General features: G+C 37.1%; 2 protein-coding genes across 3 annotated transcripts in view; both read right to left on the bottom strand.

Moving 5' to 3' along the window:
* The window catches only part of NUP205 (nucleoporin 205), a 74,421-nt gene that overhangs the window by 30,288 nt on the left and 23,228 nt on the right, over window positions 1-20,905 (bottom strand). The window contains exons 14-28 of one of the 2 annotated variants that reach the window (XM_017532503.2): window positions 17,791-17,890; window positions 17,248-17,385; window positions 15,366-15,555; window positions 13,842-13,962; window positions 11,504-11,585; window positions 10,832-11,005; window positions 9,779-9,903; window positions 6,197-6,311; window positions 4,425-4,574; window positions 3,771-3,845; window positions 3,371-3,528; window positions 2,946-3,026; window positions 2,037-2,228; window positions 946-1,213; window positions 754-852 (exon numbers count right to left, since the gene is read on the bottom strand). In XM_017532503.2, the coding sequence (XP_017387992.1) occupies window positions 754-852; window positions 946-1,213; window positions 2,037-2,228; window positions 2,946-3,026; window positions 3,371-3,528; window positions 3,771-3,845; window positions 4,425-4,574; window positions 6,197-6,311; window positions 9,779-9,903; window positions 10,832-11,005; window positions 11,504-11,585; window positions 13,842-13,962; window positions 15,366-15,555; window positions 17,248-17,385; window positions 17,791-17,890 (2,068 nt within the window). The remainder of the gene's footprint in view (window positions 1-753; window positions 853-945; window positions 1,214-2,036; window positions 2,229-2,945; window positions 3,027-3,370; window positions 3,529-3,770; window positions 3,846-4,424; window positions 4,575-6,196; window positions 6,312-9,778; window positions 9,904-10,831; window positions 11,006-11,503; window positions 11,586-13,841; window positions 13,963-15,365; window positions 15,556-17,247; window positions 17,386-17,790; window positions 17,891-20,905) is intronic. The other variant, XM_017532505.2, reaches the window with a different exon arrangement.
* LOC108307220 (60S ribosomal protein L21-like) lies at window positions 10,087-10,659 on the bottom strand. The gene has a single exon (XM_037739963.1). It carries the CDS (start codon window positions 10,600-10,602, stop codon window positions 10,120-10,122), a length of 483 nt encoding a protein of 160 aa, XP_037595891.1. The 5' UTR covers window positions 10,603-10,659; the 3' UTR covers window positions 10,087-10,119.

The raw sequence follows: 20,905 nt of genomic DNA on the forward strand, positions 1-20,905 counted from the left end.
AAAAAAAAAAAAAAAAAAAATTAGAAACAATTTAAATGCCTATGAATAAGGAAAACGGCTAAACAAGTGTTTCATCCATATCATAAAATAACAGAGACTCTTTTTTTGAGTTTCACTCTTGCTGCTCAGGCTGGAGTGCAGTGGCGTGATCTCAGCAACCTCTGCCTCCTGGGTTCAAGTGATTCTCCTGCCTCAGCCTCCCGGGCAGCTGGGATTACAGATGCCTGCCACCACGCCTGGCTAATTTTCTGTATTTTTAGTAGAGATGGGGTTTCATCATGTTAGCCACACTGGTCTTCAACTCCTGACCTCAGGTGATCCACCTGCCTTGGCCTCCCAAAGTGCTAGGACTACAGGCATGAGCCACAGCATCTGGCCAAGACATTTTAAAAGAATCAACTAGATATATACTCTGATGTAGGACAAAGGACAGAAAGATGTTGGACCATTCTATGTAGAGCATACTGTTCAGTGGGACTTGAGGCAAGTGAGGGAGTTACAGAAGTATGTAAAGCTAAATTATTATTTGAGGGTTTTTTTTAAAAAAATAGTACTCATGTACTACTTCATAATTCTTAAAAACTAAACATTCTTCCTCAACTTTTGAGTATGTGCTTTAAAAATGACACCAACAGTCATTTACTACCGTTGTGATTAGTCAAAAGATGGAGAAGTGATTAGTCAAAAGATAGAGATTGGGAGAAGTAACCATCTCCCAATCCAGAAAAAGATTAGGAACGGATCTCATTCTACCTGCTTCTAAGGTGTCTGGTTCATCTGGTCTCTGAGCAATCTGTAAGTAATAATGCAGAGAGCCATACAAGTGAGTCCTCACTCGTTGGAATCCGCCACCTAGAGAGATTAGGAAGATGTCAAATGAAAATCTTTTCTCAATTAAAACAAATACAAAACATAGAATTTATAGAAAATTTAGATGTAAAAAACCTGTCTTCAAAATGAAGTCTAACAGTTTCTTCAATATGATGTGAAGTGAAGAATCTCCAATAGAAGCAAAACCCACTAATGGGTTTTCTGCTGGAACAGGTGAGGTGAAAGAACTCTCAAGCATAAAAGCGTAATGGGCGTCCCCTGGTCCTGAGACTAATGTCTGCTTCTGTTCGGTGCGGACGGCCTGGCTTAGGTGAGCAGTCAGTGTGAACACTGCTCCGGCAACCACAGGCATTAACTCTTGCGCTGCTTCATCATCTAGTATCTTAAAGGACAAGGGCAAATTAGAGTGAGAATCTTACTTTCAGCTATAATCATTAACAAGTTTCATAGCTTCTCTTTTTTGGGACACAAGGTCTTGCTCTATCACCCACAATCTCAGCTCACTTCAGCCTTAAACTCCTGGGCTCAGGCGGTCTTCACACCTCAGCCTCCGTAGCTGTGACTGCAGGTGCATACCATTATGCTCGACTAATTTTTTACTTTTTGTAGAGACGGAGTCTCACTATGTTGCCCAGGTTGGTCTCAAACTCCTAGGCTCAAGCGATCCTCTCAACTTGGCTTCTCTCGAACTTCTGAGATTACAGGCATGAACCACTGCACACAGCCCATTAACATGTTTCATATACATTTAGCTTGTCAACTACGATAATAATAAATAAGAATGGAATATAGGAATTACTAAAAAAAAAAAAAAAGGAAAGGAATCTAATATATACAAAGGAATTTAAATATGATACTAGGTTATGGGTGTTCTTAACCAGGAGGAATTCCTAAGAGAATTTCCTAGGGAGGTTTTCTTTTCAAAATTCACAAAAATGGTCTCACCATTACATTCAGTAGGTCTGGGGTGGATTCTGTCTATGTCCATTTTTACAAAGCTCCCCAGATAATATGGACACACACTGTGGTTGAGAGCCACTACTGTATAGAATTAATCCCTTTCTCAAGGAAAGTCTTAACGCTGGTATTGCGCAATTCTATCTTGCCACCAATCAAAAATGAAAAACAATTAGGGTAGTAAAATATATTTATTTAAATAATACATATTTGTTCAGCAGTATAAAGTAATTTAGGAAGTATGTCACCTTATCATGAACGTCTTGTAAAATATCACGAATAATCAGTTGTCGATCCTCTGCCTGAATGAGGTCCTGGGGACAAGCTGTCAGTATAATTTCTACCAGTTGCCTCCATGACTCCAGAGCATGACGTTTTGCATGGAGACACTGCAGCAATTTATTTCTTCCTACCACATACTGAAGTACAGTGCTGATTTCCTAAAGCCACAAGAATTGAATCACAAGGTTAAACAGGCAAATAAGATCAGTTATGTCAGTTACTCAGAAAATATTTATTTGGAAGCCTACTACATGCATGCCAGAAAGCAGATCTTTTCATATTATTTCAGTAGCCAGGGCTATAAAAAGTATTAATATGTAAGGCTGTATGTGTGTGTGTATGCGTATGTGCATGAAAGGTAGGGGACAGAGGTGGCATAGATAAATGTGCATTTTTTGACACCACCTTCTTTCTCCTTGTACCTATCTACTTGTACTTACTCTAGAGCACTAGAATTACCCAAACTCCAAGTTCAACGGCATGTTCCCTGACATCTCTCTTATTGCTTTGGCCTGGCCAGCTATATGTCTCCATGCATGTGGTTCTTCCCACCTGACCTCTTACCTATAACTTTCCACTTGTGATGACAAATGACCCTCCTCTCTCACTGATGGACACCAAGTGAGGTCTAATATGAAATACGGTCGGCTTGCAAATCCTTAACTAGCCTAGCAGAAAAGGTGTTATTTATTTCGGCATACCAGATAGTTCAGCTTATAAAAGTTGTAAAATCTAAAGTGAAAGACTCCCTAAATGTTTCATTTTTAGGTAGCTTACTAATTAGCAAACTACAGGTCAATATACTATTTTAGTCTTTTGACCAGCAACCTAAGTAGTTAAAAGGTTGAAATGAACACATACTCAGTACAGCTTACCTCCATGAGTAGAGGTCTCTGTCCTATAGCTGCCATGCCCTGAAGGGCATTTACTTCAGCTACGAGAACCCTATGAAGAAGCTGGATAATTAGGAAAAGAAAGAAAAATAAGACATTTCAGACAATGGTAGAACATAACACCCAGCAATTACCATAAACTACCCTAAAGGGAAAAGTGTCAGATACCTTTATGTATAATCTAATAATAGCACTGTCCAATTTCCAGACAATATCCCTTTTCAAAAAGTTAGTGTGATATGTTAAGTTTTATTTCAGGGATATTTTACAAAAACCACAGTCCTTCCTATAAACTAGTAAACCAATGTCTATATCAGAAAGAAAACCTGTATGGTTCTATTTGTTTCTGATGCCTTAAGGTCTGAGCCACTTGATACTGCAGAAATGTACTTTAAAGCAACCCTCACCTTGACATTGCAGACTGTCTGTCCCCGTAAATTCTTGTGTTCACAGTTAGCAATAACTTGTTCAATCTGGGCCCGATCAAAAAAATCCAACTGCAAAGGCTCAGGGATCTCCTGACTGAAGTCAATTGAGTCCAGAATACTTAGAATTTTTCGACGTACTAGAAATAATAAAAAGTAATTTGTTTTTACCTGGGATATTGAAGAGAAGAGCAAACCATCATATTCAGTTGATTTTCAAAGAGAGTGCTATTTTCAGAAAGAGCGTTAGTCAAGAAACTGAAAACCGTATTGGAATCTAAATTTGATTTTATTTCTGATACATCCACTTACAAAAATACTTTCTTTTGCAAGCACAGGCATAATAATCCCTTAAAGTTATTACAAATTCAAATGGCGTTACCTTTTGTAGCAGTGTCAAAGTGAAGGAACCCAGAAACAGACCTGTTTTCATCTTCCATTCCTCCTTCACCATCTACTGAAACATCAATAATATTGAATCAGAAAAAGAACATATTCTTAAAACCACATTTATTTGGAAATAACAATCATAAAGTATTTTATTTCCAGGTCATTGTTTCTACATCAAAGAGCCCTGTGCAAATTGATAATCAGAATGCGAAGAATGATGAGGACTTACTACCAACATTCATCTAATTCTTTCCATCTCTATGGAATCCACTTCACAATTGTAAAGAGAATAATCAGATTCTCAAAAATGGCAAGATCCAATCATACCAATGAGATGATTTTAAAGTTTATCCTTAATTTGCATGAATAACACACATTGAAATAGCTTAGGTCATGCTGGCTCAGCAAGACAAACTCCACTGACAATTTTGAATATAATACCAGTATGACTATAGTGTAATGTGGATGCTTAAAATAATAATAAATGACAATCAAAACATGAGTTAATATTTTTGTGTTTTAGAAAAAATTCTAAAAGTGAGAAGTTGGTTTTGGTCTATAATCACATACTAAGCACAAGCTTCAGATCTGTGCTTGTCTTCAGAACAACTAGTCACCAGCACAATAAAACAATACTACTACTCACCTGAGTATGGTTTCACTGGCATGTCATCCAATAAGAGGTGTAGGAGCCTCTGGGTATGTGACCGCTGACGATTCAGAGAGGTTACCCTTAGTTCTATTGAGGCAGTTTTCATAAGCCATGACATCTGGTTCAGCATAGAAATTTCATATTCTAGAATTCAAAAAGTAAATTTTGTTTCCTAGAATAATAGCACAGTATCAAAACAGACTTAAATTCCATAACTCAACAGGTATTTTCCCATGTAACGAAGTCAGTAATTTATGAAACTCAGCAACGTAATAATTTCTCGTTCTGTAGAATTACTAGAGAAAAAAAAGATACCAAGGAAGAAAAAATAAGCTAGTATAATCTATGAAAGATAAGCTAAAGTAAATGAAGAGTAAAAGGGAATCCAGTTTTCATTACTGATTTTAACTTCACAAAGATCCTGAGTCTATCATATTTTGACATTAATATATAAAACAATATTTCAAAGTAATTTTCAAATACATAACTCAGAAATCTATCACACTTTGGTTTTGATTTCACAAAATAAATACTTAAGAAAAATTAAACTTAAATTGCTTGATTTTATAATATCTCAAGGATGTGGTTTAACATTTAATTAAGACGGGGAATCACTTACACAATAGTTTTCATTTTTATTTATTTTTTTATTGTAGAGACAGGGTCTCGCTCTACTGCCCAGGCTGTTCTTGAACTCCTGGCCTCGGTGATCCTCCTGTCTCAGCCTACCTAAGCACTGGGATTATAGGTGTGAGCCACTGTGCCTGGTCCTACAATAACAGTTTTTAAATTTGATACTATTTTAATATGCTTGACATTGAACCCTATACTGTGACAGTATAAACATAAAATTAACCAAATAACAATAATACAAATAATAATTTCAGGAAAAGCTAAATGAAGTTTTATAAAACCTATACCATAATAAGTAAAATGTTAAATTTTCTTTTTAATTAGGTATAAAAAGAGGGTTACTAAAAGCTTCTTACATAAAGAAAATCACAGAACTAAAAATAAGACACTTAGGAAAACAAAGTGAAAATCCTTTTGCCATTAGAGAATTCTCAGAGGTCTAACACCATTTACCCTAAAAGGTAAATGAGATGCTGACAATTACTAGTAACAGAAATTTGTTTATGAAATGTATGAGCCTCAATTTCCTAAAACATAAAGATGATACAAACTAAACTTTAAAAAAACTCAATAGACAAGACTATCTGAATATAATCTGAATTCAGAAAACTGTTAAAAGTTGGTCAAAAAGAAAATACAGTAAAATCCCAATAAAACTTCATTAGCCTGGAATAATTGTTAGTCATATCAATAAACTAAGTTAAAACTGTTTTCTACCATATTAGTTTTCAAGTTTTCATTTCAAGACCTGAATTGGTTTCAATATATATACAAGAAACAAAAGTAAATCGAGATTTTTTTTCTTATAAACAGTCTGGAAAGAGAAAATAAGAAATCTTTGTAAAACAATTTTCATTCAAAACCTTAAAATTCCCATTAATTTTCGTATCCCTTCAACACAATCTAAATTTTATTTGTTGTAAAAGAATCAAATTCTGACAGGCTATATTTAAATAAGTTTTTGCTAGCAGATAAAAATATCACGCTTTTTGAAGCAGAAATTACAAAGGAACCCAAAATAACAAGCCAAAATACGAGAATGAGAACAGAATTCCCCCAAATACTGCATAAATAATATCACTTAACATGGAATTATAAATTTGTTCTTATAATAAGAGAAAATAATATCCTACCTTTGTTAGAAAATGGTAGATATTGCAACTGGGAAAATAAGAAATCCTGGCTGGTTCTCAGGTACCTCATAGTAGGGCCAGATGTATCAGAGCATGCACATAACTGATATATGACCTAAAGCATTAAAGTAAGAAAAACCCCTAAATCAGTCTTTCTGTATTGTACATATTAAGGTAACAAAATATGGACTTAGACCTAAAACTAATACCCATCAGAAACACAAGTGAAATGGAGAGATGCACAAAACAAGCAGAAAGTTATGAACAGTCCTTGGTAACCTAGCTCAAGAAAATACACTGAAATACAAGTGAGTGTTGATAACATTATTACAGAACTATTACTCATATACTTATTAATACATACACATAGAGTTAATTAGCAAATTTTAGTATTTTAGCTTAATTATTAGTAGCAGGCCGGGCACAGTAGCTTACACCTGAGGCAGGCAGATTACTTGAGGTCAGGAGTGTGACACAAGCCTGGCCAACATGGTGACAACAACATGGTGACATGTAGAGATGGCCAAGTGTGTCTCTACAAAATACAAAAATTAGCCAGGCATGTTGGCATGCACCTGTAATCCCAACTACTCAGGAGGCTGAGGAAGAGGAATCACTTGAACCTGGGAGGTGGAGGTTGCAATGAGCCAAGATCGCACCACTGCACTCCAGCCTGGTGACAGAGCAAGACTCTTGTCTCAAAAATATGTGTATATATATTAGTAGCAAATTACTTGGAAATAGCTTCTGAGAACCATACCAAGTTACATCTCAACCTCAGGAAGATTAAAATTACTGAAACTAAAGCAAATGGAAAAATTACAAAGAAGATCCATAAATTCAACTAAATAACAATAAGCTGAATAAAACTTTAACAAAAAAGAATAGATAAGAGAAAAAAGTTCTTACATTAAATATAAGAAAAAGTGACTAGCTCCAATACATATGAGGATCTCCATTCATTACAGATATGAATAAAAAAAATATCTAAGTAGGCCAAATGGCAAAAGACTTTTATTTTATTTAGTTTTCCCTCGAGACAAAGTCTCGCTCTGTCGCCCAGGCTGGAGTGCAATGGCACGATCTCAGCTCACCGCAACCTCTGCCACCCAGGTTCAAGCGAGTCTCCTGCCTCAGCCTCACAAGTAGCTGGGATTATACACGCACACCACCACGCCTGGCTTATTTTTTGTATTTTTAGTAGAAATAGGGTTTCACCATGTTGGCCAGATTGGTCTTGAAATCCTGACCTCGTGAACTGCCAGCTTCGGCCTCCCAAAGTGCTGGGGTTACAGGTGTGAGCCACTGCACCCTGCCACATTTTATATGAGAATAATAAAAATAGCCCATAATCAACAATGTCCATCTGCTTTCAGGAATTTAAAAAAAAATATCAGGACGATAATAGGTTAGGTACTATATTATAAATTAGCAAAAACAATTTTTTTTTTTTTTTTTTGAGTCAGGGTCTCACTCTCTCACCCAGGTTGGAATAGAGTGGTGCCATCACAGCTCACTACAGCCCTGACCTCCTGGCCTCAAGCAGTCCTCCCAGCTCAGCCTCCTGAGTAGCTGGGACTACAGTAATTGCATGCCACCATGCTTGGCTAATATGAACATTTATTAGATGCTTTCCATGTACCAGGCACTTATGACATGTCTATTCTGAACACCATTAATAGCTAGTATAATTGTGATGATTACTTGTGAATTAAAATCTAAAATCAAGGGCCGGGCACAGTGGCTCATGCCTGTAATCCCAACACTCTAGGAGGCCAAGGCAGGTGGATCACGAGGTCAAGAGTTCAAGACCAGCCTGACCAACATAGTGAAAGCCCATCTCTACTAAAAATACAAAAATTAGCTGGGCATGGTGGCGGGCGCCTGTAGTACCAGCAACTCGGGAGGCTAAGGCAGGAGAATTGCTTGATCCTGGGAGGCAGAGGTTGCAGTGAGCTGAGATCATGCCATTGCACTCCAGCCTAGGCAATAAGAGAGAAACTCCATCTTAAAAAAATAAAAATAAAATCTAAAATCAAAACTCTTCATAGCCTTTGACCCAACAGAGTCAATCCTCATTATTTATAGATTCCATATTTGCAAATTGACCAAACATCCTAAAATTTATTTATAATCCCCAAATCATAGTTGTTGGCTATGAGTTTAATGTTAATGAATCAATTACATTAAGTAAAGAGTCTTTAAACAGAAACACATATATAACATGATTATGAATTCATCGGTTGACAAGAATGTTGGAACCAGAAGCTTGCAGAAATCCTAGCCTATTTTTCCATAGGGGAAATTCACCAATTCAATTGAATTCACCAATTCAATGTTCACAATGACTTTATAAAACACAACTACTGTGAGTAACAAGAACTGACTATAAGTAGCTGGGATTACAGGCACATGCCACCATGCCCAGCTAATTTTTGTATTTTTAGCAGAGACAAGGTTTCAACCATATTTCACAGGCTGAGCCACTGTGCCCAGCCCTCGTTATAGTTTAAATCTTAATCTGACATTCTACCACCTAACATAGTTGTATATAGGACTTCTTAATTTACTTAGTTATTAAAAAGTGCTTTTTGGCCAGGCACAGTGGCTCATGCCTGTAATCGCAGCACTTTGGGAGGCTGAGGTGGGTGGATCACAACGTCAAGAGATCGAGACCATCCTGGCCAAGATGGCGAAAACTGGTCTCTACTAAAAATACAAAAATTAGCTGCACGTGGAAGTGCACACCTGTAGTCCCAGCTACTTAGGAGGGTGAGGCAGGAGAATCACTTGAACCCGGGAGGTGGGGGTTGCAGCGAGCCAAGACGATGCAACTGCACTCCAGGCTGGGTCAGAGCAAGACTCTGTCATTAAAAAAAATAATAATAAAAAATAAAAAATAAAATAAAAAAAAGGGGGGGGGGGGACTTTCCCAGCCCGGACAACATGGCAAAATACCATCTCTACTAAAAATACAAAAATTTGCCAGGCATGGTGGCATACACATAGAGTCACAGCTACTTGAGAGTCTGAAGTAGGAGGATCATCTGATCCTGGGGAGGTTGAGGCTGCAGTGAGCCATGATAACACCACTGTGCACCAGCCTGGGTGATGATGAGACCCCACCGCCTCCAAAAAAAAAAGTGCTTTCACTTACATTCTCATTGAAGTCTCTCAACAGTCCATTTCACAAATTGAAAAACTCAGATTCAGAAAAGCTTCATGGCACGCCCAATGGCATACCCAAGGTGACTTCACCTGTCATGGGGCAGAGATGGGAACAAGAATTTTTCTGACCCATCAAAACACAGCACTGTTGGAGAGTTTCTATGCTACTGGTAAAAACCCATCACAAAAATCTAATTTCCTTCATTTTTCAAGAGATTAACATATAAGACTTAAATGTATAAGATCTTAGGGTTTGTGCTTTATGGATTTTATCAATTAATGAAAGACAGGTCAAACTGCTAAATGGACTCATTTCAACTAAGTCTTACTGTTATACTCTCATATCTGTGGTGTATCCATGCATCTGGTCAAGTTTCTTCTATTCAGTACCAAAAAACACAGTTTTCCGTGTACCTGGTAACACAGCTCAGCCAGTTGAGGAGATTCTCGCACTGCCACTGGGCCTGTTCTCCCTTCCGTTCCTTTCTCCAAGATGTTTAGGATGGCATGAAGGCATGTCCGAGGGCAACCTAACACTCCTACATGAAACCAAAAAGAAATTCAACTTTCTTTTAGAATTTCTGCATTAAAACTTTAGATTGCCTTTTCAAAAGTTAAATTCTATAAATGCATGCTATACTGTAAACACTCTTTCAAATATTGATACAGAAAATTGATAAAGGCTGATTCTCTTTTTTTTTTTTTTTTTTTTTTTTTTTTACAGTCCAGAGGTCTTTTATTTTTTTTAACACCTATTATGCCATGAATTCATAGGGAATAGGTTCCAGAAGCTCAGGCTCCTTCCCATTGGTTCTCACAAAGTGCGCTTCTCTGGGTGGGGCAGGCTGGCACTTCAGTTGGACCCAGGTACCTTTCTCTTTGGCTTCTTTCTTTTTCTGATCATTTTCCTTCACACGTTTTAGGAAGCTATCTCGGCTCTTAGAGTGCTTGATGTGCTCAATACGCACATTAATTCTCTTGGCAAGAATCTTGCCCTTAACTTGTTTGTTTACAACAATCCCAACAGCATGCTGGGTAACATTGTAGACTCTTCCAGTTTTGCCATGATAACATTTGTGGGGCATTCCTTTTTGAACAGTACCCATTCCCTTGATGTCCACAATATCACCTTTCTTATAGATTCGCATATATGTGGCCAAAGGAACAACTCCATGTTTTCTGAAAGGCCTAGAGAACATGTATCGAGTGCCTCTCCTCTTTCCCTTTGTGTTCGTCATTTTGGCGAATTACTGGAAGATGGCGGTTCCGGCCGAAAGGAAAGGCTGATTCTCTATAGCTCAGTTTGTCCAGTCTTGTTCTAAGCCCTAAAGACTGAACCATCCATCGCATTACCTTCCACACACTTTTTCTTTCAATGAATTATCCCATGAGCCCAGAATGTAATAAATGACCCCTGCGATACACAAATATGGAAGGAAATAAATGCCTTTATGTCTTAGGCTATACCTGGGTCTTGTAGGTTTGTTGTACTGACAGGTTTCTTCAATTCAAAGCCCAACAGGTAGAGAGCAAGGTTGGGTGGATTGCATTCCAGAGAGGTAATGAGAAGATTCAAGATGTGGATTCTTGTTTCATGACGAATTGCAATGAATTTCTTTTCAATCTTTTCAAGCTCTGATCCTTAATGTAGAAATCACAAAACAAAATAATGAAAAGTTAATATAATTCAATTAACAAATACAAAACTTGTATTCCAAATCTCATGTTTTCTTTAGATCATTTGCCTGATTATCTATCACATTCATTTCAGATGTATTTAAAGAGGAATCCTAAAAACCTTATAAATTTACAGGTTGAATACCCTTTATCTGTAGTGCTTCAGAGTTCAGATTTTTTGAATTTTAGAATATTTGCATCATACAGGTTGAGCATCCCTAATTCAAAAATCCAAAATCCAAAATGTGCCAATGAGCATTTCCTTTGAGAGTTATATTGGTGATGCTCAAAAGGTTTCAGATTTTATTTTGGATTTTGTATTCTCAAACTGTTTTCTAGCAAATTCTCAATTTCTCTTACACCATCACTAAACAGTTAACAATTTCAAGTGTTTTCTTTAAATTAAGCATATATAAAAAGTAAAAAAAAAAATGCATATGTGCATGTTAATCTAAGGCATACCCTCTTCCAGACGTACAGATTCTTCTGCATCTTCACTATCTAAACACTCCACAAATCCAGCCATTAGTTTCTGACTTATACTCTGAAGTAACATAAAGATAAAAAATAACAAATTATTACAGGTTTCTAAATATTAGAAAAACTATGATTAATATATATTTATAAACATTCATCCACAAAGAAAAAAAGGTAAATTTGCTTAAGTATTTATGTTTTAGTTACTTTTTTTTTTTTTAGAGTTTCACTCTGTTGCCCAGGATGGAGTGCAATAGTGCGATCTTGGCTCACTGCAACCTCCGCCTCCTAGGTTTAAGCGATTCTCCTGCCTCAGCCTCCTGAGTAGCTGGAATTTCAGGCATGTGCCACCACACCTAGCTAATTTTTTATATTTTTAGCAGAGATGGGGTTTCTCCATGTTGGTCAGGCTGGTCTCCATATCCCAGCCTCAGGTGATCTGCCCACCTTGACCACCCAAAAGTGATGGGATTATACGCATGAGCCACAGTGCCCGGCCTTTAGTTACATTTTTAATAGAAAACTCAGTTCCTTAAGTTGCCACAAGTTAGCTCTCTATACAAATAAAGAAACAAAAATTTTACAAATTTATTGATTTCAAAAATTGCTTCCTAATTTTCCTTCCCAACAAATCAAGCTAGTTTAAAAAAAAAAAACAAAAACACATAAAATTGCTGTTTACTGACCTCTTCATTATATATTCAATGTTATGAGACCTTAACTAAAATGTAAAATAAAATTTTCATCTTCTCTCTTTTGAAATGTATTGCTTATCACCCATTTTCTATTTCTGAGCTGATTTTGCCTTTAATAATTTATGATATTAATAATTCATACCAAAATCAACCCTAAACTCAGCACATCAAAAATCTTCAGCATCCCCTGATTACACATGGTTTCTTTCATAAACCTCATCCACAAGCCACAGATGAGACTTACACTTTTTTTTTTTTTTTTTGAGACAGAGTCTCGATCTGTCACCCAGCCTGGAGTGTCGTGGTGCGATCTCTGCTCACTGCAACCTCTGCCTCCCAGGTTCAAGTAATTCTCTGCCTCAGGCTCCCGAGTAGCTCAGATTACAGGTGCCTGCCACCACGCCCAGCTCATTTTTTGTATTTTTAGTACAGAGAGGGTTTTGCCATATTGGCCAGGCTGGTCGTGAACTCCTGACCTTGTGATCCACCTGCCTTGGCCTCCCAAAGTGCTGGGATTACAGGCTTGAGCCACCAGCACTCAGCTGAGACTTACACTTCTTATGGTGATTCTCATGCTGGGCGGTACTACCATTCCAGAGGGAACTTAGAAATTTCATCTGAGTAATCACAACTAGGGGTTACTACTGACAGATAGTGGCATCTGGGGATGCTAAAGGTACTAGATGTAAGGGACTATGACACACAAAATAAGATCTGTGCCATCCAACATGCCCGAGGAGTCCTTATTTCAAAATATGGATTCTATGAAGGACTACACAATAAAATCCTTCAACAAGGCCAGGTACAGTGGCTCACACCTATAATCCCAGCACTTTGGGAGGCCGAGGTTGATGCATTGCTCGAGCTCTAGAATTCAAGAGCAGCCTGGGCAACATGGCAAAACCCTGTCTCTACAAAAAATACAAAAAAACTAGCTGGGCGAGGTGGCATGCTCCTGTAGGATTGCTTGAGCCCAGGGGCAGAGGCTGCAGTGAGCTGAGATCCTGCCACTGCACTCCAGCCTGGGTGACAGAGCTAGTTCCTGTCTCAAAAGAAAGAAAAAATTCTTCAACTAGCTACAGCAGTGATTTCCAACATAAAGATATAATGAGATGAAATGTTCATAAAAAAAAAAAAAAAAGTAGACTCCACAATTGCAGCTATTCAATGAACAGAACTATTATAAATTGAATAAAAAGAGGAACTCCTAAAAACCCTCTATAGTGTTATCAAATGAAGTGACACACACGTGAATCACAAGAAAACCAAAGAAGTAGACAACTTACAACAATGAGATACTCAGAACTGCAGAGGCTTACTTAGAACAGAGGCAAATGACAGGTCGGGAGCAGTAAACAAACAAGTTACAGCAAACCTAATCATTTTAAACATGGTAATGTTAGGCTACATAGCCACATATTACAGTATATGCAGTATCACTGTGAATAGCATTATCTTCAAAGATAAATCATAGCCAAGTTTGTGGGTAGGTTTCACCCATCCAACGCAAATAATACTTAATGAATTATTCTACAACCGAGAATGATTCCTCATAAACACTGTAACTTCCATATATAGTCAAAATGCAAAATGTACCAAAAAATGACAACAGCAACAAAATCAGTTACCTGGTCATGTGTGAAATCTCCAACCAACTTTATCTGAATATTGGAGTTGCAAGAGATACAACAGAGGATCTTGGCACTTTCAAAAGCCAATTCTGGATTCGAATTGCCATGATACAGGTATCTTTAAAAAAAGAAAACATTTGAGAAACAGTGATAAAACTTTTGGTGTCTCACTACTGTCAATAAAGAAAATTTAGAACCAGGGTTCCCCTATCCATACAGCACTTCGAGGTAAATTAGAAAAAGGTGTCTCCTTCTAGATAGATGCAGTCTGTTAGCGGCTGAATTGTGTCCCTGCCACCAAAATCCTTTGTTAAATGGAAATAGTAACATCTAACACACTTTTGAATAGACTGAATGCAATAATATATGCAATGTGCTTTTAATAGAGCCAGATACATAGTATGGCTAACCCACTAACCTTATTTGAAAGTAGGGTCTTTGCATATGTAGTCAATCAAGTTCAGAGAGGTCATTAAGAAGGGTCCTAATAAAATATGACTGGTGTTCTTATAAAAAGGGTAAATTCAGACACAAGCATATACACAGGGAAAATGTCATGTGAAGCTGAAAACAGGGATCAGGGTGATGCTTCTATAAGCCATGAAACATCAAACCACCAAAAAGCTAATATACAGTGAAAAGTTTGCTTCCTGTCCAGCCCTATCCTCCAAACACCTAGTTTCCCTATAGAAGACAGACAATACTGTCATTTTAGACTTAACAGATTTTGGCCAGGCACGGTGCCTCACACCTGTAATCCCAGCACTTTGGGAGGCCGAGGTAGGCAGATTGCTTGAGGTCAGGAGTTTGAGAACAGCCTGGCTAAATGGTGAAAGCCCACCTCTACTAAAAATACAAAACTTAGCTGGGTGTGGTGGCGCACATCTGTAGTCCCAGCTACTCGGGAGGTTGAGGTGGGAGAATCGCTTGAGCCTGGGAGGCAGAGGTCACAGTGAGCCAAGATTGAGCCACTGCACTCCAGTCTCGGTGACAGAGTGAGATTGTATCTCAAACAAACAGCAAAAAAAAATAGAGATGTTTAGAACATGGAAGAGAAGAAATTGTAAAGTTCAGAGTAATTAAAATCAGGGTCTCTAGAGATGGCAAGAGGAAAATGAGGCCAGGCACGGTGGCTCACACCTGTAATCTCAGCACTTTGGAAGGCTAAGGCGGGGGGAGCACGAGGTGAGGAGCCCAAGTCCATCCTGACCAACATGGTGAAGCCTCATGCCTACTAAAAATACAAAAATTAGCCGGGCATGGTGGTGCCTGCCTGTAATCCCAGCTACTCAGGAGGCTGAGGCAGGAGAATCACTTGAACCCAGGGGGCAGAGGTTGCAGTGAGCCAAGACTGTGCCACTACACTCTAGCCTGGGTGACAGAGCAAGGCTCTGTCTCAAAAAAGAAAAACAAAAGTAAAATGAGACAAAAAGGGGAAAAAAAGGGTGATGCACTAGATATCTAACCAGATTTGAAAATCAAAGCTAGAATGTCATTTCTTTACCTACAAAGGTAACTTACCTGGCAATGTTGACCACATTATCTGCCTTCTTAGTTCTGGGATTAATTCCCTGCAAAAGCTGTTCTAAAGGAGAGACTATTAGAGCCAGTTGACTCTCTCTTAGAAGGTCCATAAAATGATTTTCCTTTTGCAGAGTAAGATTGAGAAGTGCAAGGCAATGTTGTACTGCCTTCTCCAGGTGTTTTTTCCCTATCAACCAAAAATAAAGTCAGAAAGTTCTGAATTTATCTTAGAAACTCACAGTCAATTCTTAGGAAAACAAGACAAATGACAAGTTTTGGATTTTCAAATCTAAAGTTTAGGCTCTCGTTTCCAACTATCAACCAAAAATACAAAGTTCTAAATCTGGCCGGGCACAGTGGCTCATGCCTGAGTGGAGGCTGAGGTGGGTGGATCATCTGAGGTCGGGAGTTCAAAACCAGCCCAACCAAGATGGAGAAGCCCCAACTCTACTAAAAACACCAATTAGCCGGGCGTGGTGGCACATGCCTATATTCCTAGCTACTCGCGAGTCTGAGGCAGGAGAATGGCTTGAACCCGGGAGGTGGAGGTTGCGGTGAGCCGAGATCGCCCCATTGCACTCCAGCCTAGGCAACAAGAACAAAACTCCACCTCAAAAAAAAATAAAAAAGAAAGTTCTAAATTTATCTTTAAAACTCACAGTCAATTCTTAGGAAAATAAGACAAATGGCAACTTTTAGATTTTCAAATCTAGAGATTTAGGCGCTCATTATTTCAAACTTTCTCCTGCAACTTCACAAAACGATTCATCTGTGCAAATCATGGTTATTTTTGCAATCCAAAATACTTTCATGGAATGGATTCTCAAGTCACATCTCCTTTATCTTTTCCCTTATTGTTTAGAGCAATGGTTCTCAGAATGGGGTAACGGCGCCCCAGGGGACATCTGACAAATGGGGTAACTGAGCCCCAGGGGACATCTGACAAAGTCCGGAGACACTTCTAGTTATCGTAACTGGAAATGTGCTACTGGCATCCAGCTTATAACACAGAACATCATCCACAACAAAGAATTATTCAGCCCACACTGTCAATGGCGCCAAAATTGAGAAACTCTGATCTAAAGTAAAACAAAAGCATTGTGGAAAATAAAGCAGATAATAGAAACAAGGATCACCTATAATCTCACCAATCAAATTTAAAATTTTGGCCTAATTTCTTATCTATATATTCTGACTATACAGTTATTGTTCACATGTTTAGAATCTCTTTTCTTATTTTGATCATAGCCACATTAAGTAGAAATAATATAGCACTGTGGTAAAAAGCATGAGCTCTGGAGCCAAACTGACTAGGTTCGAATCCCAGCTCCCACCCTTGCTAGTGAAAGTCAGTGTAACTACTTTGTATGTTAGCTTCCTTATTTGTTAAATGATAATAATAAGATCTAACATGCTTTTGAATAGATTGAATGCATTAATATATGCAATGTGCTTTTAAAAGGGCCAAATACATAGTAAGCACTCAATAAATAATCATTAGTGGTAACAATAACAAGTAAAATTTATTGACCACTATGTATCAGACACTACAGTAAGTGCTTTTACAAATATTATGAGGTGGGGGGCATAGACAAAAACGTCCTTTTAAGTTAGGGATTTTAAAGATGTTAAAATGATAGATCACTTTACCTACAAAAGCCCGTGTGGTGAAACCCAGTTACGGTGAGAATCTCTCTGTACTTCAGTCTGTTTTTACTTACGATATACTCTCATTTAAATGTTCACTGAAAACACCACTTTAGATATAAAGAGACTCTTACAGTGAAAAATGACTTCAGAGATCATCTATTTCAAATTCTCAGTTTACAATAGATGAAAACATCAAAACTGCAAGACATAAAGACTTTTAAGCATATACCAGGAAAGGGGGCATAGGTGTCAAGCTGCTTAACTCCTTCTTCCAGTAAACTGAGAGAAAGCTCCAACATTGGTGACTCATTTAGCATATGATACATCAGACTAAATCCAGGTGGCTTATAGGCTATGATTTCTTCTCCTAAATAGAACATAACATATTCCAAGAGATAATAGATTAGTATTTTTGTCACACCCTCGATTTATATGAAATGTATGAGACTTGTAAATTAGATGGCATCTAGACAGATAAAGGCGTTTCAATTTAGAGACACAGTAGTAATTCTCCTAAGGGCTAATCTGCACAAAGCAGTCAACTATTATGTTAACTCATTAAGGAAATTGTAATACAGTGTTCTTGATCTTCCATTCAACAATTTTAATTATTTCTGTTAAACAGAAAAATTAAAATGATTAAAACAATAAAACAAAAGATTAAATTCTAATTCAATTTATAAGTATAATTTTTAATTTATGTATAACATAGCCATAATTTATAAATTATAAATAGCTGACACCTTGTTTGAAAGTGACAGAGTTAAATTACCTTGTAGTTCCACAAATTGGTCTACAAAATCTTCAAGCTGAGGCTCATAATCTCTGAGCAATTTATAAAACACCTCCAAAACCACCTCAGCAACTTCCCACTATAAAAAGATACAAATATATCAATAACAAGGAAAAAAAATATATATATATATATATCTCAATAACAATAAAACAGACCAAGGAGGTGGCCTCCAAGGCTTTTTACTCTTCCCACTTCTTTTTCCAGAAAATGAGTGAAGTTTCTTGTCTACTTTATTCACTTATGCTAAGCAATATAGAAATCTCAATTTATTTTGCTTTATTTTTCTAAAAGATAATGAACTGAGTCATTTTCAAGGTAAAATATTTTTTAATGCATTATTCTTAAAGATACATGTTTATGGGAGATGTTTGGAATTTATAAATACATTGAAAACATTTAGTATCTAGTCATACTCAATTTACAATTAAACATCAAATTTGGACACTTCTCAAGTGCCAAATATTGCAGTTTTCTCTAAGAAGCTCAGCTGCAAAGAATCTGAGAGATCATCTCATCTAAACTCTTTATAAGTAAAGCAAGTGAAGCTCAGAGCAGTGAATGGATTCCCCAAGACCATAAAGCCTGGCAGCAAGCAGGCTCAAAATCAAGCCCAGGCTTTCTCATTCTTAGACCAGGGTTCCATCCATAAATATAGTCAAAGAAGGTAAGAAGACACAATCACTGGTAGGCTTGCCTCAAATAATCCCGTTATCACCTTCTTGTTAAAAATGCATTTAAAAGCTATGTACCAGTAAAGAAAAATACTTATGCCAAAGAAAGTTACATACAACTGCATACTCAGTAAAATTAAAACTTTGTTTAAAAAATCCACTGCATAGAATTTTAATAAGACCGGGTTTGGTCATTGTAGACAGGGTGGTTTTTTTGCATTATTATTTTAAAATTATTATGTCCACTGCACATAATTTTATCAAGGCTGAGTTAGAAGATGGGACTATAAAGTGAGTTTTTAATTATTTTTTAATTATTCACTGTTTTGCATTTTCCAAAATTTTCAAAATATTTTATTTAAATAAAAAAGGCATATTACCACCTAATAATGGACTTAGGACCAGCAAGCATACCAATTGCCTCTAACACCCAGTTACTTATCTCAATCCAAAGCACTGCTTGTGTGAGCAGCTAGTGTCCTAAAATAGTCATATAAATTAAGTCTAAGAACACTTTCAAGTAAAATAAATTCACAAAATTGAGGGAAAATGTTTTAGACTAAGCTGGGGTCGAAGTAAAATCAACGGCAGCCAGGGAAAAGCAGCAACATTTGAAGTGCGGCTATGCAGGGGTGAAAGTGATAACATCTGGAGAGCATATGGCTGACTGATGCGCTAAACACTCAGATCATGACCTTTTTAGGAAAAAGCATGTAAGACATTTAACAACTGTAAAAAAGTATCAGAACATTTTGATGAAAAGATTGTAATTATCAGCACTCATTATTCATCTGAAATGACTTTATTAATGAGGCATGGTTGCTGCTATTGTTTTCATCCAATCAGGAAATACAAGTTAACAATGTAGTTCTAGAGCTGAAGTAAAATGTATATTCCATCTCAGTGTTTATTTTTACTACCTGGCAAGCAAAAATGCTAATGCAATTGACAAAAAAAAAAAAGAACTTCAATTATTTGTGACTAAGTATCAAAAACAAGCTATATTCAATGATAGAGCAGTGAATAAACTATGCTAGATATAAGTAGTAGATTTTATGCAGTCACTAATAAGACTATTTTTCAAAGTCTCTCTTAGGACATGAAAAAAATCCCCATGATGCTAAGTGACAAAAAAGAAATACAAAGTAATACAACTAATTATCTCAAATGTTAATTAAGCGTACAGGCATAGGAAAAAGACTAAAAGTAGGTATCCTTCCTTTGGCAACAAGATTAAGGATGATATATATATATATATATAATTTGTTCATATACACATATATGCATGTATATATATATAGTATGTATGTGTGTAGATATATATATACATATTTTTTTTTCAGATGGAGTCTTGCTCTGCCATTCAGGCTAGGGTGCAATGGCATGATCTTGGCTCACTGCAACCTCCGCCTCCCAGGTTCAAGCAATTTTCCTGTCTCAGCCTCCTAAGTAGCTAGGATGACAGCTAAATGCCACCACACCCAGCTAATTTTTGTATTTTTAGTAGAGATGGGATTTCACCAGGTTGGCCAAGGCTAGTTTGGCACTCCTGACCTAAAGTGATCAGCCCATCTTGGTCTCCCAAAGTGCTGGGATTACAGGCATGAGCCACTGTACCTGGCCTTCTTACATTTTTTATATTTTCCTAATTTCTCCAAATTCACATGAACTCAATTATTTTTATCATCATTAATACAACTACAAAAATAACCCAACAGGTACAAAAAACCCTAACAGGTTCAAAAACAGCAAACTACAAAAATAATGCAGAAATGTTCCTACAAGATACAACCAAGGGTATTCTGTAAGGTTAATAAACAGTACTATAGACTAAAGTGAATTACATCAGAACCTGGAAGAGTCTCTTACATAGCTTAGTGGTTATGAGCTTGAATCTGGAACCAGAGTCCTAGGTTCAAATCCTGGTCCTGGACCTTAGGCAGGTTCCTTAACTTTGCTAAGCCTCCATCTGTAAAATGGGAATATTAAATAGTACCTGCCTCATGGTAATATTGGAATTACATAAGATGATATACATAAGCTCAGTGGTGAATGTCTTGCAGCCAGAGCAAATCCGTCATAAAGATCAGTGCTCTCTCAGCCTCTATCTATGGCAGACACACCTAACGGATTACAATACTCCTTCCCGCTAAGCCAATACTCCACAACCCAGTGCCACTAATCAATAGAAACTGGTGTGCCAGTTAAAACTTATTTCAGTCCCTAACCTAAATCATTCCAATAAGCAATAGTAGTGTGTTTCCAACAAATGTGATACCTTTTGTTCCATTTTAGTCAAAACTTGCTCAACTAAAAATCTGAATATGAACTCCTAGCAATTAGATTACCGATGACTAATGTCAGTGCTTTGGTTTTAATGACCAAACTTATTTTTTGGTGCACATAAAAACTACTCAGAT

Source organism: Cebus imitator, unplaced genomic scaffold (genome assembly GCF_001604975.1).
Source record: "Cebus imitator isolate Cc_AM_T3 unplaced genomic scaffold, Cebus_imitator-1.0 Scaffold77, whole genome shotgun sequence".
NCBI classification, from domain to species: Eukaryota; Metazoa; Chordata; class Mammalia; order Primates; family Cebidae; genus Cebus; species Cebus imitator.